Raw genomic sequence first — 15,168 nt, 5'->3', positions numbered from 1 at the left:
TTTAGAAGATTTTATCAATGTCATACTGGCTGTGTGGCATTTATCAATGCCAATTAAATAAATAAATAAAAAATTTAGATGAGGCTTGCTTGAGGATAAATCATTACAGATGAGGCTTGCTTCAAACCTCTTTGTCTAGCGTACTACCCTTTCTTAAAATGGGACAGTAAAAGCCGCAAAATTTGAAAAATGTGCCACCAATTCTGGGAACGATATTCATCCATCCTTGAGGCACGCCTCAAAATGTGTTTTTTTTTTTTTAGTTATGAAGTTAAGTACTTGACCTTGCTTCCCTTATTTGCTATGGACGCTTGTATTGTAGTTTTGTAAAGTAGTTTTAGATATAGTTTTATATTAGTTTAGATTATGTTTAGAATATTTTAGCAATGTCATACTGGCTGTGTGGCATTTATCAATGCCAATTAAATAAATAAATAAAAAATTTAGAAATCATGCTTTCTTTTATAATGATTTATTTTCTTAAAGCACGCTTTTTATAAAAAAAACATAAAATAAAATACCAAAAAACGAAGTTTAACCCTTAGTTTACTTAACATAAAAATCAATCTTATAATATAACAGTAATTTGCTTACTTGCTTGTTTGTATTTCCCTATATTTAATACATTTACAATATAAGATTGGTTCTAATCGAGGCTAACGCCCTAGCGAGGGTTCGGCAAATAATCCCCGGACAAATAATCCCGGACAAAAACTCCCCACAAAAATCCCGGGACAAAAATAATCCCCGGACAAAAAATCCCCACAAAAAATCTCGGACAAATAATCCCCACAAATTTTTTTGAACAATGGCAATGTTTTGAACATGGTTATTCAAATCAGAGTGAGCAAAAGATTAAAGCAAATAATATTGGAACATGATTCTCACAGTCTTACCTCATACCCCATATCTTCCACAATTTTTGAAAAAACTCACACTCTTTTGTTACCTAAAATTTGAAGTTTTCGATATGGAATTAGAATTCAAAATAACTCTATACACTGAGGCTGAAAGCATTTAAGTCGATCGAATTCACGGGAAAACTTTTAGAGAACTAATTGGCAGCAAATATGTCTTAATGATTTTCTGTCCGGAATTTTTTGTGGGGATATTTTGTCTAAATAATTTGTGGATATTATTTGAACGGGATTTTTTGTGGGGATTTTTTGTCCGGAGATTATTTGTCTGGGGATTTTTTGTCCAGGGATAATTTGTGGGGATTTTTGTCCGGGATTATTTGTCCTAGCTTAGTCCTAGCGTTATAACGTCACAAAATCGACCTTCCGGCCATTAAAGAGAAGCTAACCATCATAATAAAATTCCTCAGATGTAGTGTGCCTCACCACCATCTACGCATCTACTATAACGAGCCGCCACTGAGCACTTCCAATTGATTTGTTACCCTTTCATTAAACTCTCATGCAAAAATCAGATTGCTATGTACCACCAATTGACATGGTCTACGTGTGGGACTTATTAAAATGCTCAATATATTTGTCGGACAAACATTAACAAATATTTAGCTTGCTATTAATAAACTTTTCTTTGTACGCGGGATCCAGGCCTAATTCAGAGCAGGACAAAGATTTAAGAACAAAAAAAACTTTTACTGCCAACAAAATTCTGGCATTTGAATTAACCATCAGTCTCCAATAGCATTACCATTAGTGCAGGAGTAAGACAAGTCTGTATGTTGTCTACCATGCTAGTTGATCTACAGGGTGTCCCCGAAAATAGTGCGTTCCTTAAAGGTATAGATAGAAGGCACAACGTGGAACAAAAAAGTCTCATAACATTTTTTTCTAAATTCAGCCGTTTGACCAAAAAACGAAAATACATTTTGATATGCAAATTGAAGTCTGGCAACACCGTGCAACACAAAAGCTAAAGCACGCATGTTGACACATTTAAAAATAGTAGGTTTGTAGGTCATATGTATCTGGTCGATAGTAAAGTAAAAATGTAAATATCAACCAAATGGCTAGTGTTTACATTTTTTCACACTGTCCTCGTCCCCTTATATCAAACAAACCAAGATTATTTTGTTTTATTCCAAAAGAACAGGTATTCCTTAACAACGAGAAATTTGTAAAGGATACAGAAAGGGTAAAAGATACAATATTTAATACAAGGATACAAAGGTACAATATTTTATGAATTACCCAGAACACTAAATGGAGAGGCCTATAAGTTTTTTTGCAAAATGTTTTGCCGGTACTTCTTGAAGACGTGCAAAAGACGTTCTTCACAACGGAGCCCCAGAACATTTTTCCAGAGCTGTGAAAAATCTTCTGGATACCACTTATCCTCGTCGTGGGATTGATAGGAATGGACTCGTTCTGTGGCCACCGTGAGTCCCGAATTCAATGTATTAGATTTTTTGTTAATGTATGATAACCGACATAAAATCCAAACAGAAGCTGAATTACAGAAACGAATTTTTGGTGCTGCAGAAACTATCCGACATAATTTAGTTGACTTTGGCATTACTAACAACTGAATTCGTCGTATCGATGCATGGTAGTTTTAACATTTATTATAACAATTATTGTCAATTAAGTACAAACATTTAATTTAATTTTTATGCCACAAGTAAACATATTGCTGATAGTCGGAGCATAATGTAAAAAACTAAATTAAAATAAATATTAAACGTTGTCTGTTGTATTATTTAATTTCCACTGTAAACTATAAGTATTTTTACTACAAAAACGTTATTACGTAGGTCTGTGACTTTTCATTATTGCTATGTTTATTATAAACACGGCAATAATGAAAAATCACATTCTAATGTTTTGACAGTTCTCTTACGTCAAAAATTTTGACCTACGTAATAACGTTTTTGTAGTAAAAATACATATGTAATTCAGTTAAAATCATTGCATTCAACACCTATAAAGCTTAATAAATACATAATACTAGTTTAGTTAAAAGATAAAGTGTTTCTTATTGTAAATGATTCGATATTTTATCAATTCGTTTAAAATTATTCCATATTTCAATAGATTTCAGAAAAACAATTTTCGTTTATTATTATATTTATGCGAGGGACCGCAGACACTCGGAAATAATTAATGTCTCTTTGCAAAGACAATGATGTCGACTTTGCAAAGTAACAAAACACTTACACACACACTACATATTACCCCTCTGAGTTAGTGATATAGTCTAGAAAATCATTATGCAATTGACTGCCCAGTTGGTTGTGAAAACCAGTGCCAATAAAACACAAAACACACACACACACACACACACACACACACACACACACACACACACACACACACACACACACGCACCCACACACACACACACACACACACCCACACACACACACACACACACACACACACACACACACACACACACACACACACACACACACACACACACACACACACACACACACACACACACACACACACACACACACACACACACACACACACACACACACACACACACACACACACACACACACACACACACACACACACACACACACACACACACACACACACACACACACACACACACACACACACACACACACACACACACACACACACACACACACACACACACACACACACACACACACACACACACACACACACACACACACACACACACACACACACACACACACACACACACACACACACACACACACACACACACACACACACACACACACACACACACACACACACACACACACACACACACACACACACACACACACACACACACACACACACACACACACACACACACACACACACACACACACACACACACACACACACACACACACACACACACACACACACACACACACACACACACACACACACACACACACACACACACACACACACACACACACACACACACACACACACACACACACACACACACACACACACACACACACACACACACACACACACACACACACACACACACACACACACACACACACACACACACACACACACACACACACACACACACACACACACACACACACACACACACACACACACACACACACACACACACACACACACACACACACACACACACACACACACACACACACACACACACACACACACACACACACACACACACACACACACACACACACACACACACACACACACACACACACACACACACACACACACACACACACACACACACACACACACACACACACACACACACACACACACACACACACACACACACACACACACACACACACACACACACACACACACACACACACACACACACACACACACACACACACACACACACACACACACACACACACACAACCCTAAAAAACACACCTAAAAATTCATGAAAATAAAAATTCACTCATATGGAGAACAATGTAATTTTTTTTGGAAACGGTTAAGTTTAGAAAAAAATGTTATAGGACTTTTTGTTCTAAACTGTGTATTATATGCACACCTTAAAGGAACGCACTATTTTCGGGGACACCTTGTATATTCGAAACTACTGTGGAAATAAAAGATAATGGCATTCAAATATCAATATTTGTATGGTCTCCAAAAGGAAATATGGTGCTTTATAAGAGGTCAAAAAAGAGGTAAAGGAACTAATAGAATCAAAACGGAGAAAATGATACCTACATGTATTGACTGCCTCTATGTATAGAGAAAGAACAAATGACGCTAGAGCTGGACACACAGAAATGACCACAAATAAAGAAGTTAATATACTTAAATACTCAGGAAGTTAAAAAAAAAACAATTGAAAAGCTGAACAACAAAAAAGCTGCAGATATAGACGAAATACCAAGCGAATTAGTGAAATATTCTGGAGCAGTAATGACCGAACAATAAAAAACAACAATAATGAAAAAATTATAAAAGACGGTTTTATTGAAAAGTCTATTTCTACGGTTCCTACCTTTGTAATTACTATTCAACATTAGTGTACATTGAGTGATGTCATTGTGATGTTACGTTGAAATTTCTATTAGCACTAAATAGAAAGATGAGAATTTAGCACTGCACTGACCCCTGATGAATCATACTTTCACCATGAATTTAGTATTCATCACTTCACCTGCCCTAACACTATACACCATCACTCATAATATATCTTACAATTTTCACATGCTCATTGGGAACTGCTATTTATTTCACAATCACAATTTTTTTACAATTTAATAACAATGTATATACTTCTTTAATATAAGCCTCTAATCTTTATATGCCAACGCTTTGACTTACCAGAAGATTACTTTTTCTTTACTATTTGCAAATCGTTGTGGTTAAACTGGAATGTTGTTCCTAAAATCAGGAAACACAAATTGTGTTTTTATCGCGAAGGTCACTACTTCAAAATCAGTATCTTGGAGTTTATGGTATAATTTGACCAATTTTTTAATTCGTTCGTATGCACGTGCTTTTGTAGGTGTTAATAATAGTGCAGTAAATATGTTAAATTTTCTGCGTTTAGCTGTATAGGTATTTTCCCCGAAAAGTGATTCATTTTTTGGTTATTTCATGTTAAAATATTCGATTTGGAATTTGGCGAATCAAGACGAATTTTTCATGAGTTACAACTTTGCTTTTACTGAGTCTATAGACTTCATGAATACACTATTTTTTCGTTTTTTTTTATATGCTACATTTTTGCTAAGAGTATTTTTTTCGATAAAATACTTACTTTTTGAGTTATTGGCGAAAAATTGCCTGAAAACGCTATTTTTTTCTGTTGAAAAATATACATTTTAAGTTGAAAATAAATAGTTGATAGCAGTTGAAAAATAACTCGGAAAGTATTGAGTTAAATAGTTAAAAAACTCTACAGAACAAAAGTTGCTTGGAGTGAGTCAATTTATCCATTTTCGGACTTATTTTAAACGTATATTTTTTCACATTCGAGAAGGTTTAACTTGTCTCCCCCCAAGAAAAAGCAACCAACGGCACAAGTTCAACAAAGTGGAGGGTAAGTAAAACCTAAATCCAAATTTTCATACAATTCGTAGTTGAGCCTGAAAATTACACGGTATCGCCCTATTTCACGTCCTATTTAATAATATTGCAGTAAATATGTTAAATTTTCTACGTTTATCTGTATGGGTATTTTCCCCGAAAAGTGATTAATTTTTTGGTTATTTCACGTTAAAATATTCGATTTGGAATTTGACGCATCAAGACGAATTTTTCATGAGTTACAACTTTGCGTTTACTGAGTCTATAGACTTCATTAATACACTATTTTTTCTTTTTTTTTTTATATGCTACATTTTTGCTAAGAGTATTTTTTTTCGATAAAATACTTACTTTTTGAGTTATTGGCGAAAAATCGCCTGAAAACGCTGTTTTTTATGTTGAAAAATATACATTTTCAGTTGAAAAGAAATAGTTGATAGCCGTTGAAAAATAACTTGGAAAGTATTGAGTGAGGTAGTTAAAAAACTCTACAGAACAAAAGTTGCTTGGAATGAGTCAATTTATCCATTTCCGGACTTATTTTAAACGTATATTTTTTCACAGTCGAGAAGGTTCAACTGTCACCCCTCAAGAAAAAGCAACCAACGGCACAAGTTCAACTTTGAAGTGGAGGGTAAGTAAAACCTAAATCCAAATTTTCATACGATATACAATTCGTAGTTGACCCTGAAAATTACACGGTATCGCCCTATTTCACGTCCTATTTTAATAATAGTGCAGTAAATATGTTAAATTTTCTGCGTTTAGCTGTACGGGTATTTTCCCCGAAAAGCGATTCATTTTTTGGTTTTCACGTTAAAATAATCGATTTGGAAATTGACGAATCAAGACGAATTTTTCATGAGTGACAACTTTGCTTTTACTGAGTCTATAGACTTCATGAATACACTATTTTTTCGTTTTTTTTTATATGCTACATTTTTGCTAAGAGTATTTTTTTCGATAAAATACTTACTTTTTGAGTTATTGGCGAAAAATCGCCTGAAAACGCTGTTTTTTATGTTGAAAAATATACATTTTCAGTTGAAAATAAATAGTTGATAGCAGTTGAAAAATAACTCGGAAAGTATTGAGTTTGGTAGTTAAAAAACTCTACAGAACAAATGTCTCTTGGAATGAGTCAATTTATCCATTTCCGGACTTATTTTAAACGTATATTTTTTTACAGTCGAGAAGGTGTAACTGTTACCCCCAATAAAAAGCAACCAAAGGCGCAAGTTCAGCTTTAAAGTGGAGGGTAAGTAGAACCTAAATCCAAATTTTCATGCAATTCGGAGTTGACCCTGAAAATTACACGGTACCGCCCTATTTCACGTTCATTTACTGGGCTAATTTGGCAAATATGAACCTCCACAAGTATGACAATATCAGTTCCACAAAACTAACAAAAACAAACACTCTAGGATGGTAACAAAGTTACGATAGTCGAAACGTACAAAAAATATATTTCTAATTACAATCATTGAGTTGTATATTGTATTCCCAAAAAATATAAAATATTTAAGGAAAAGATGGATATCATTTCTAGGGAGAAGTTGTACAATCACAGAACGGAACAACGTAAATAACGCATTACACGAGGATATAGACAATACTGCCGTGCTAAGCCCAAAGGCGGTAACTGATTTTTTATCGAAAATGACATTTTTGTATTTCTAGGTGGGTTTCATTATATTATAATGCTTCTACAACTCCAAAGACTTTGTAAATATATTCTAGATACCCATTATAATAGTTCTACAACTCCAAGGACTTGGTAAAATATATTCTAAATACCCTGTTCTACGTAGAAATACAACGATCTGATTTTCGATAAAAAATCAGTTACCGCCTTTGGGCTTAGCACGGCAGAATAGGCCTGGATTCCGCGTACCAAAAAAAGTTGATTAATTGCAAGCTGAAAATTTGTTAATATCTTAACGGTGTCTAGTCGGACAAACTTTGATGAAGGGGAACACTGGAACAGGGGAAGTTTTAATTGTGGAACAGGTTATAGGTTTCGAACGTCAGACTACGAAAACGTCCCATGTATTTTGTCGGACAGAACTTCCAATTAATTTGTTACCCTTTCACTAAACTGTCATGCAAAACTCAGACTGCTATTTATCGTTAACATTTTCATGTCATTTAAAATGTTCTACGTGTCGAACTTATTAAAACGCCCAATATATTTATCGGACAAAAATTTTTCCATATACAGTTACTATCTAATAAACTTAAAAACAACCCTTTCACAATCATAAACTTGTCAGGATGACATGTTCCACAATTAAAATCAAGTTCCACAATTAAAACTTCCCCTGTTCCCATAATAGTCCAAGTAATGAAGTTAAAATAGGACAAAACCTCGCAATTTTTACAGAATGGATCGACTTGCTTGAAAATTTGACAATAAGTAGTGGATAGTCCAAGGATCAAAATCTATGTGATGCCAAAAGGCGCTTTTACCATGGGGGTGGTTGCCATCCCATCTCGCGGGTGGAAATTTTTTATTATATTTTGACCTCAAAAGTTGGTAAAAACATTAAACATTCATTCTAAGCAAAAAATTTTCTATACATTTTTTTGATAAAATTAATAGTTTTCAATTTATTCGCTATCGAAAGTGTTAGTTTTATATCGAAAAAATCAATGTTTTCTGCTAATAACTCCAAAGGTTTCCGTTTTATCAAAACAACTGTACTTAACAAAAATGTATCTTTTAAAAACTAAAGAAAACCGTTCTTTTTTTTATTTTCTTTAAGACCAATAGTATTCGAGCTATAATTTATTAAATGTTAGCTCCTCTTCGTCAAATGCTAAATATTGTAGTTGCAAAGTCAAAAGACGGGAAAACTATGCATTTTTCAAGGATAACTTGTTCAAACTAATTTAAAATATTTAAAAATATATATCTCCAGAAATAAAAAAATAGTTTCTAGCTAAAAAATTAAGTGACTTATGCCAGTCCCTATTTTTTTCATCGAAAAAGTGAAAGGAAGCAACCTCTTAATCATCATCCTAATTAAAATTAGTCATTGAACTTATTTGGTCTTCTTTATTTATGTATTAATAATAGGTTCTACTAGAAGTTTTACCGACTTAGAATGATTAGTTTTTAAAAAAATGGGGTTAAAAGCGAATAACGAATTTTTGTAGTTTGGAAAAATGGCCTTTTCTTCAGAATAGAAAGATTAGCCTCAGAGATACGAAAAAATGTTTAAATATGAAACTGTAGCTTATTTAATTTCCAAGAATCTGGTTTACAAAAATTTTTTCTACGGCGAAAATTGAATGAGCTATTGACAATTAAAACTTGTAATAACAAGCAAAAACCACCTTTACCAACCCTTTCAAAGTAATCTCTTTTTGAGACTGTGGATTTAAAAAAAATCTTGTAAAAACCTACAAAATTATTTTTTACCAAACTTTCTAAGATAAAAAGTAAAAAAGTTACGGTTAAAAAATCAATATATTTTTTTGAAAAAAAAAGGAGAAATCCAATTGGAAGCATAATAATGTAAGTTAACGATGTTTTTAGTCATTGACCTTATTTATTCTTCTTTATTTATGTATTATTAATAGATTCTAGAAGTTTGACTGGCTTAGAATGATTAGTTTTTAAAAAACGAGTTAAAGGCGAATAAGGAATTTTTGTAGTTTGGTAAAAAATGCCATTTTCTTCAGAATAGAAAGATTAGCATCAGAGATACCAAAAAATGTTTAAATATGAAATTGGAGGTTATTTAATTCCCAAGAACTTGGCTTGAAAAAAATTTTTCTACGGCAAAAATTGAGTGAATCGTAAATGAGTGTTATCGAAAAACATTGATTTTTTTCGATATAAGACGAACACTTTCGATAGCGAATAAATCGAAAACTATTAATTTTATCAAAAAAAAATGTATGGAACATTTTTTGCTTAGAATGTATGATTTTATCAACTTTTGCGATTAAAATATAATAAAAAATTTCCACCCGCGAGATGGGGTGGCAACCACCCCCATGGTAAAAGCGCCTTTTCATATAGATTTTGATCCTTGGAGTATCAACTACTTATTCTCAAATTTTCAAGCAAATTGATCCATTCTGTAAAAATTGCGAGGTGAAAAGCTTCGGTTCCTGGACTATAAGTACATCAAAGTTTTTCCGACTAGACACCGTTAAGTTAATAACAAATTTTCAGCTTGCTATTAATCAACTTTTTTTAGTACGCGGGATCCAGGCCTACACCTCTCTAACTTTTTAAAAGTGAGACGGATCGTTATGAAAACTTTTGCATTCGATTCGGGAGAGCTTCAGGAAAATTGTTGACCACTTGGATTGAGGGACAAATGAAAATTGCATTGTTGTAGACTGAAAAACAATTTTCCAAAGTGCATTCTTAAAGTGTTCAAAAAATAAAAATTAACAACTCAGAAAATAATCATGGAAATGTGTATAACTTTCAGACACGTGGGTTTTTGAGGTCGCTGAACAGGAATATCGGATCAGTGAAGCCGTAAAGCCTTGGCTTGCTCGAAAGTGGCACCGACAAACTGCGACCGTAACACTGCGATGAATGACGTCATAAAAAACTGTACCACGCAAAATAATAGCGGTTATTTCCAAGGATGCGTTGGAAGCCACCGCTTGCTGAGTTTACACATTTCATTGCCGCAGTGAAGAACCTTGAATTTTTCACCGTAATCTGACGTCATTCATCGCAGTGTTACGGTCGCAGTTTGTCGGTGCCGCTTTCGAGGAAACCCAGGCTTAATGCCGCGTCCGCATTGGTAAATTTTTCGTGCGTACCAGCCGTTCGTCGCAAATATTTGCGTGCTTGAAGTAAATTGTGCTAGTGTGGAGTGTGGACGTATTCGTCGCATAAATCGGACGCAATAATTTTCGACGCACACAACGCACATGCTCCATCGGTTATCGTTTTCGAGCGAAGATCAAATAATTTGAGCACCGCGACCTCACTGATAAAAATTTGCGACGAACCATTAATTCAATACGCACGAAAAATTTACCAATGCGGACGCGCCATAAGAGGTACCTGGTGCCCGGTGTCCCGGTATGTACGTCGTATCCTGGAGTTTTATGGAAATTTATTATGAAAATCGTTGAAACTGATTATCCCGAGGTTTTTGAGGTCGCTGAACACCAATATTTGGCAATGCTGTACGATGTACCTGGTGCTCTGTATCTACGTTGTCTCCCGGAATTTTATGGGAATTCGTAATAACATTTGTTGAAACTTGTTATTCCGTCGTTTTTAAGGTTATTGAGTGTTTTAAACATATACACGAGGTTCTGATATCTTTATATCCAAACAAAAAATTTTATTAAATCTAAAAAAATTCGAATTGTTTATTCATAATTCGTGCTCTGAATTAAAATAACTTATTGTTACTGTTACTCACTGTTGAATTTTATAACGACTTTCTATAAAACTCCAGGAGGCGACGTATATGCCAGACACCATGTACCTACCTCTTACAGCATCTTCGATGAAATATCCGTGTTCAGCGACCTCAAAAAACCAGAGATAATAAATTTCAACTATTTTCATAATGAATTTTTATAAAACTCCAGAAGATGAAGTAGATGCCGGCACCTGGTACCTCATACAGCATCCTCGATGCAATATTCGTATTCAGCGACCTCAAAAACACCGAGGTCAAACATTTCAACTATTTTTATAACGAATTTTCATAAAACTCCCGGAGATGACGTATATACCGTGCACCAGGTACCTCGTACAGCATCGCCGAACAATATTTATGTTCAGCGACCTCAAAACCATCTCAAACGATTTAGTCCAGGGCGCATCTGTTTTAAGGTGGACGTTGAGAGGTGACTCACATTTTTTTGCAGAAACTGCTTTGAATTAACTCATATAATAATAATTGAGTTATCCTCCTACTCAAAAAGGTCCGGAACATTGTTTCTTCTTCTTCTTCTTGTAGTGCCTATCCGTTTCGGACGTTGGCGACCATCATGGCAATCTGCACTTTGCACACTGCTGCTCTGAAAAGATTTGTAGTGGTTGTGTTGAACCACGTTCGTAGATTTCTCAGCCAGGAAATCCTTCGCCTTCCTGGTCCTCGCTTTCCCTCTACTTTTCCCTGCAAGACCAGTTGCAACAGTCCATATCTCTCACTGTTCCTCATGATGTGACCGAGGTATTCGATTTTGGCTGTTTTTATTTTGATTAACAGCTCTTTTTCTTTTTTCATTCTCAGCAAAACACCCTCATTAGTAATGTGGTCGGTATAAGATATCTTCAGGATTCGACGATAAAGCCACATCTCAAAAGCCTCAATTTTCTTGCAGGTGGCGTCTGTGAGAGTCCACGACTCAACTCCGTACAACAGTATAGGAAATATATAACATCGTAGTAATCTGACTTTTATGGGCATCGACAAATCATGACATTTGAACAACTTTGCCATTTTTTGAAATGCAGATCTTGCTTTCTCTATCCTACATTTGATTTCTATAGAATGGTCCCAATTTTCATTGACGTTCGTACCAAGGTAGGTGTATGTTTTTACTCTCTCTATTTGTTGACCATTCACACTGATTCGTCCAAATTGCTGTTCATTCTTAGAGATCATCATACATTTGGTTTTCTTAGTGTTTAGTGAAAGTCCGTATCTCTGACTGACTTCTGCGATTCTGCTCATTAACTCCTGTAGGGCTTCAGAACTGTCAGCGAATACCACAGTGTCGTCTGCGTATCTTATGTTATTGATACATTCTCCGTTAATTCTAATTCCGGCTTCAACATCATCCAATGCTTCTTGAAAGATTTCCTCAGAGTAGATGTTAAACAGCAGTGGGGATAGTATACATCCCTGACGGACCCCACGTTTGATTTTGATATCGTCGGATTCTCCTGCCTCTGTCCGGATAGATGATGTTTGATTCCAGTACAGATTGCTGATAATCCTTAAATCACAGGTGTTTATTCCAATATTGGTTAATATCTCCATCAGCTTGTCGTGCTTTACTGTATCGAACGCTTTATGGTAATCAATGAAACATGCATAAATATCGCAATTCACGTCTCTACATCGTTGAAATAGCACTTGTATACTAAATAGAGCCTCTCTTGTACCCACTGCATTTCGAAAACCAAACTGTGTTCGGCTGATTTTTTCTTCGCACAGTCTATATATCCTTTGATGTATAATTTTTAGAAATAGCTTTAAAATATGGCTCATTAAGCTGATGGTTCGGAAATCACTGCAGGATACGGACTTTGTTTTCTTTGGTAAAGCAACAAACGTCGACTTCAACCATGCTTTTGGTATTACTCCGCTTAAATATATGTCGTTAAATATTTTGGTTAGGCGTTGAGTACCGTCGGTGTCAAATAGTTTTATGAGTTCAGCATATGCATTGTCAGGTCCAGGAGCTTTGCCATCTTTTAGTTGTGATATTGCTCTTTCCACTTCACCTGATGTGATTGGTAAGTGGTCATCACATATGTAGGATGGAGGTTGTTCGGATCTAGTATCATCAAAAAGTTCCTGTATGTATTTTGTCTATATGCAGATTTCTTGATTTCTGTCTGTGATGATATTCCCCTGTTGGTCTCGCAATTTGCTAGCTGTGTTGGATTTCTGAAGACCAGCTGCTTGTTTCACCTTTTTATGCATGTTAAACGTATCATGTTTTTGCTCTAACGACTCTATCTCTTTACACTGTGATTTTAACCAATTTTCTTTGGCCTTTCTTATTTCAGTTCTTACTTGTCTCTGAATCGTGCTGTACATTATTTTGTTGTTTTTTGATTTTCTTCTTTCTTCCATAAGTTGTAGTATATTGTCGTTCATCCAACTTTTTCTCATCTCTTTCTTTTCTATTAGATGTTCTTCTCTGATGTTGTTAAAGGTTTCACATATATTTTGGAGTGATTCTTCGGCATCATATGTTTGCTCCATATTAATTAGCTTCTCTGAAAGAATCTGTGCGACTGTCTCTTTTGTTTTCTTATCTTTTAGTATTCTCATATCGCACTTTTTGTTGCTGTTCTTTTTTGCAACCTTCTTGAATCTAAACCTAAATTTACCAACAACAGGAACATGATCTGATGATACGTCAGCACCGGGGTAACCCTTAACCGATAGGCATCCATTACGGAATCTCTTGTTCACCATTATGTAGTCAATTTGATTCCGTATTACGTTTCCTGGTTGATCTTGCGGGGAGACCCAGGTGTACAAGCGTCTTGGTGGTAGTTTGAAGAATGTGTTAAGTATTGTAAATTCTTCTTCTTCTACAAACAGTTTTAATCTGTCTCCCCTTTCATTTCTCTCTCCTAGACCAAAATCACCTATGAATTCACCGCTTCTCCCTTTACCAATTTTCGCGTTGAAGTCACCCATAATGATTGTTATATCTTCTTTTTTAAGTCGTTTAATTGACTTTATCAACAACTCATAGAATTGCTCTAGATCTTCTTCTGGTTTATCGCTCGTGGGGGCATACACTTGTAATATATTTAATTTGACGGGGCTAGTATTCAGTTGGATTATTCTTAATCTTTCAGAAATAGGTATAACATTTGTAACATATTGACGTAATTGGGGAGACACGATTATTCCAACCCCATATATATGTTGACCATCGTCATTTCCTGAGTGGTATACCATATGGTTGTCAACAATACAAGCACCACTATTAGGCCACCTCATTTCGCTTATGCCCATTATACCGATTCCGAGTCTGGTCATTTCTTGAATGGTATTATGAATTTTTCCAGCCTGATACATTGTCTTCACATTCCAGGTACATATTTTAATAATCAACTCTGCTGTTCTTAGAGACACTTTTCCAGTTCTGTCACAGGGGTTTCGCTGGGTTACGACCTGGGAGGCCCTGTGGTCTAAAGGTGGATCACCTCCCCTGCCGAATCTTGGCTTCCGTATTCCATGATTAGTAACTATTTCCACTTTAGTTGGATTTGCCATGATAGCTTTTCTAGAGATGTCATCAGGGACCTTTAATGCAGTGGTTTCTCGTTGCCTTCTGCATTCTGATGCCGTTGACCACTTTCTTGGTTCTTCCGCCTTTGAGACCAGTTTCCCAGTCTCAGGACAACAGAGTGCCCTTCCATTTACCAGCTCGTCCGCCCGAAGCCGTTGGCCAGTAAATGGTGGATTGCTTATCCCGGCAAACACTCGGACGT

General features: G+C 35.5%; 1 protein-coding gene across 4 annotated transcripts in view; it reads right to left on the bottom strand.

Moving 5' to 3' along the window:
* LOC114331358 (leucine-rich repeat-containing protein 15-like) overlaps positions 1-15,168 on the bottom strand; it is a 58,607-nt gene that overhangs the window by 27,581 nt on the left and 15,858 nt on the right. Inside the window, exon 1 of one of the 4 annotated variants that reach the window (XM_050656539.1) lies at positions 5,277-5,368. The exons of 2 other annotated variants lie outside the window; for them this stretch is intronic. Coding sequence is in view for 1 of the 2 variants with exons in the window: in XM_050656505.1 (XP_050512462.1) it covers positions 4,951-4,972 (22 nt within the window). In the remaining variant the exon portion in view is untranslated. Of the gene's footprint in view, positions 1-4,950; positions 5,091-5,276; positions 5,369-15,168 lie in introns of those variants that run through there. One more of the 4 variants, XM_050656505.1, reaches the window with a different exon arrangement.

Source organism: Diabrotica virgifera, chromosome 1, assembly GCF_917563875.1.
Source record: "Diabrotica virgifera virgifera chromosome 1, PGI_DIABVI_V3a".
Lineage (NCBI taxonomy): Eukaryota > Metazoa > Arthropoda > Insecta > Coleoptera > Chrysomelidae > Diabrotica > Diabrotica virgifera.
The sequence above is the reverse complement of the archived record's forward strand: the minus strand, read 5'-3'. Positions and strand labels throughout refer to the sequence as shown.